General features: G+C 30.6%; 1 protein-coding gene across 1 annotated transcript in view; it reads left to right on the forward strand.

Annotated features, from left to right (window-relative positions):
* The window catches only part of LOC106472939 (neuronal acetylcholine receptor subunit alpha-7-like), an 8,482-nt gene extending 3,951 nt beyond the window's left edge, over positions 1–4,531 (forward strand). Inside the window, exons 3-4 of the mRNA XM_022401473.1 lie at positions 2,098–2,351; positions 3,938–4,531. Of these exons, the coding sequence (XP_022257181.1) occupies positions 2,098–2,351; positions 3,938–4,140 (457 nt within the window). The 3' untranslated portion in view covers positions 4,141–4,531. The remainder of the gene's footprint in view (positions 1–2,097; positions 2,352–3,937) is intronic.
* Positions 4,532–4,581: the final 50 nt, after the last annotated feature.

The following is a 4,581-nucleotide window of genomic DNA, read 5'->3' on the forward strand; positions in this document are numbered from 1 at the left end:
CTGTAACAGGAAAGTTGTACAGACAGTATTAATATGTCTGTTTATTCACGTTACAGACGAGTGACTGTAACAGGAAAGTTGTACAGACAGTATTAATATGTCTGTTTATTCACGTTACAGACGAGTGACTGTAACAGGAAAGTTGTACAGACAGTATTAATATGTCTGTTTATTCACGTTACAGACGAGTGACTGTAACAGGAAAGTTGTACAGACAATATTAAAGTCTGTTTATTCACGTTACAGATTTGTTGTGGTGTGAACGCCTTTACCAAACAAGAAAAGCATGATTATTATTAATTATGTTGGTCATAAGATATTAAGCCTATTATATTTTTAACGCTGCATTCAAGAACTGTGTTGTAACAAATGGCTTACATAAGTGGTGTACTGACCACTGTTCTGTTTGTTGTATCCCAACCGTTCCGATTATATCCGGATTGAACGAAATGTATATAACCAATACACTGCAATCGGAATACTATTATTATACGCTCTTCTAATTTAGATAAAGAATGCAGTGTTAAGAATATAATAGGCTTAATACTAATGTCTCATGACAAGTGTAATTAATTAAACTGTAGGTTTTATACAAACAATGTACGATAATTATGTTTTATTAAAATGTATTATTTGTGTGTAAATGTTTTAACACCGACAAAACTACATATGTGTCTTTTTCTCTTACAGTTTCTTCAATTATATCAAGCTTACTAGAAAATAAATTTACTTATAAAACTGAAATTCACTCCATGCTTAAATAAACAGTGGAAAAATATTTATCTTCTGATTCAGACAAATATTCGAATAACTGTACGATTTCTTTCAACCAATTTCTTTAAGTATGGTAATAAAACTTCCCTCTCGTCTCCATGTGCTAAGTATGTAAACATGAATAAACTGGCATCCACTTCACTTTAACTGACCCATTTGTCTTCTTAAAGTCACCGAGATAGAATAAATAGAATATATTCATATTAAGATCTTTTCTGAATAACTTATTTCACATACATAATGTTTAATGTTATGTTTTCTCCATGGAAGTTATAGTCAAATGTTTGAAAGTATTTCATGTTTTCTCCATGGAAGTTATAGTCAAATGTTTTTTAAAGTATTTCTGTTTTCTCCATAGAAGTTATAATCAAATGTTTTAAAGTATTTCATGTTTTCTCCATGGAAGTTATAGTCAAATGTTTTAAAGTATTTCATAAGCGATACTGAAATGACATAGAATTAAATAGAAAAATTGTTTTAAATAATTTTCTAAATCACGATATATATATATTTGAATCAATTCTAGAGAGTCGTGTCTTTGTCGCGTTGATTTTCTCAATCTTATCCGAACCAGTAACGAAATATAAAGTTAATACTTGAAAACGTCAATATCTGGCGAAACTTCATAATTACATAATTCAAGAAAACAAAGACAATTGTATGTTTCACAAATGTTTAATTTATTACGAATGAATGTCAAAGTTACTTCCGGTTCTTTGGTTAAACATATATATATGTATGTCAACGCTACTTCCGGCTAAACATATATTTGAACGTCATAGTTACTTCCGATTCTTTGGTTAAATATATACTTATGTCAAAATTACTTCCGGTTAAACATTTATATATATTTATCTGTTTATAAGTTAGTTCAATCCGCATCTGATGCCTTTACTAGCTAAACATGGTCGCAATAAAACAAAGGTTTGTGTTTGTATGTTTGTACACAATGGACTATCTGTGCTGTGCCCATCAGGGGTGTTGAAACAGTTTTTTTAGCGTATAAGCGTTATTGGAGGGCCAGAGATTTGTGAAGCGTACAATTGTCCTCAATTCTGTAAATATAAAGTTGTAGTATCGCTAATCATACAGTTGTACAAGTAGAAACTTTGCAATAAAACTTAAGTACCTTTGTTATACAAGTAGGAACTTTGCAATAAAACTTAAGTACCTTTGTTTGTTGTTATTGTTGTTTCTCTCTTGCTAACGTTTATATTGGTTTTGTTTCAAAACTAAAATGAACTCATGTGGCGTTATAAGGAATGTTATCAAAAACTTCTAACGAGTGCCAATTTCCGTGGAAATGTATTATTATTATTACAGTGCAGACGAGAGAATCGACAGCACGTTTCCTACAAACGTTGTGGTCCAGCACAACGGAAGTTGTTCGTATATTCCACCGGGAATCTTCAAGAGCACGTGCAAGATTGACATCACATGGTTTCCGTTCGACGATCAGAAGTGTGTAATGAAATTCGGATCCTGGACTTATGATGGAAACGCCTTGGACCTCTTACTTCCTAGCGAAGAAGCGGATCTCTCCAACTATTTAGTCAATGGAGAGTGGGATCTGATAGGTATTTCGCAAATGGAACATCTAACACTGCAGGATTAGCAGGCTCATTTTTGGCCCTTTATCAGGGCTAAAGTAAGATTAGCTTATTAGCTCAGCAAAGCAAGTACGTGAAGCTTTCTAGAAAAGTAAATATTCAACTTGAAAAAAGAAATATTTCTAGACTACTTTGACTACAGCTTTTATCTGGCATTTAGCACTACAGATTTAGCATGTTCATTCTTGGCCATTTCTAAAGATGAAAATAGGCTAAGCTAAAGTTCAATTAAAGACGAAACGAAGTTGATAGAAAACTAAAATATTAAAAAAACGAAAGATTACCGCACGAGGTTAAGGGCATTAAAACATGTCTAGAGCACCTTGCAATGATTAGGATTAGTGACAAGAGACTTAATAACCATGGATAACTTAAACGTAATGTCTATCCAGCTAGGAATGATTAATGGAATTATACATAGGAAGCATAAAACTAGCATGTGTTTGTGCCTCTTAAAAATTTCAAAATATTTTTACACGACACGAGTAAAATACAGTATAACAGGTATAAATATTAGATAATATTTTACTTATAAATACTATACAGTACAGTGAGTATAAATACTGTATAATAGTTTATGTACAAATACTATACAGTAAAGTACGTATAAAGACTATATTTACTGTATAGTATTTATACATATTGTATTATAGAATTCATACAGTATTATAGTCTTTATACGTACTTTACTGTATAGTATTTGTACATAAACTATTATACAGTATTTATACTCACTGTACTGTATAGTCTTTATACGTACTTTACTGTATAGTATTTGTACATAAACTATTATACAGTATTTATACTCACTGTACTGTATAGTCTTTATACGTACTTTACTGTATAGTATTTGTACATAAACTATTATACAGTATTTATACTCACTTTACTGGGTATTGTATTATACAGTGTTTATACGTATTGTATTATGTAGTATTTATACGTACTTTACTGTATAGTATTTATATATATATGTATTATATAGTGTTTATACGTATTGTATTATGTAGTATTTAAACGTGTCGTACTGTATAGTATTTATACATATTGTATTATATAGTTCATACAGTATTATAGTCTTTATATGTACTTTACTGTATAGTATTTATACATATTGTATTATAGAGTTCATACAGTATTATAGTCTTTATACGTACTTTACTGTATAGTATTTATACATATTGTATTATAGAGTTCATACAGTATTATAGTCTTTATACGTACTGGTATTTTATGGTGTTTATATACGTATAAACAATACATCATACAGTAGATATAAAAACTATATAACCCAATAGGTATAAACACTATATAATACAATGCGTAAAATCTATGATGTTCTACAGTATCATATATTACAACATTTGAAAGCAGCTGACAACTAATTGATAATTTAGGCTAAGGAATATCGTCATAATAATGAGATGTTATCCACATGAAATACTATCGATGACAGAAAGTGTGGTAAAAATCGGAAATAGACTATTTGTTGAATAGGTTTTTGTTTCGTTTTTTTACCAACCTCAGGTAATTAAACTTTTTAAATGTATCAGGTTTTCCCGGGATTCGCAATGTAATCTATTACACTTGCTGTCCGGAACCATACGTGGACATCACGTTCACGTTACATATCAGACGCCGGACCCTCTACTACGGATTCAACCTTATCATTCCTTGCGTTTTGATATCCTCAATGGCTCTGCTGGGGTTCGCTCTACCACCGGATTCTGGGGAAAAGTTAACGTTGGGTCGGTAACCTTATTATGACATTTCTGTTTAGGATTAGCTTTAAATTTAGACATTTCATTTGTGAATATGCGATATTATTTTCGTGATTAATTGAGATCTTAAAACTGTTTAATTATCACGATTAAAAAATGAATTATTTGAAATAAAGATTTAAGTGTTTTCAAAATTTAATAAGTTTCTGTCAATAAAACAGATATGCCAAAGAATTTTGTTTCGTAAGCAACTTAATGTGTTGTAATGTCTGCACACATATATTCTCTTTCCGTCACGATCCTATTGTTTGCTTTATGTTTAACTTAATGTGTTATAATGTCTGCACACATTTATTCTCTAGGTGTCACGATCCTATTGTTTACTTTATGTTTAACTTAATGTGTTATAATGTCTGCACACATTTATTCTCTAGGTGTCCCGATCCTATTGTTTACTTTATGTTTAACTTAATGTG

Source organism: Limulus polyphemus, unplaced genomic scaffold (genome assembly GCF_000517525.1).
Source record: "Limulus polyphemus unplaced genomic scaffold, Limulus_polyphemus-2.1.2 Scaffold5751, whole genome shotgun sequence".
Lineage (NCBI taxonomy): Eukaryota > Metazoa > Arthropoda > Merostomata > Xiphosura > Limulidae > Limulus > Limulus polyphemus.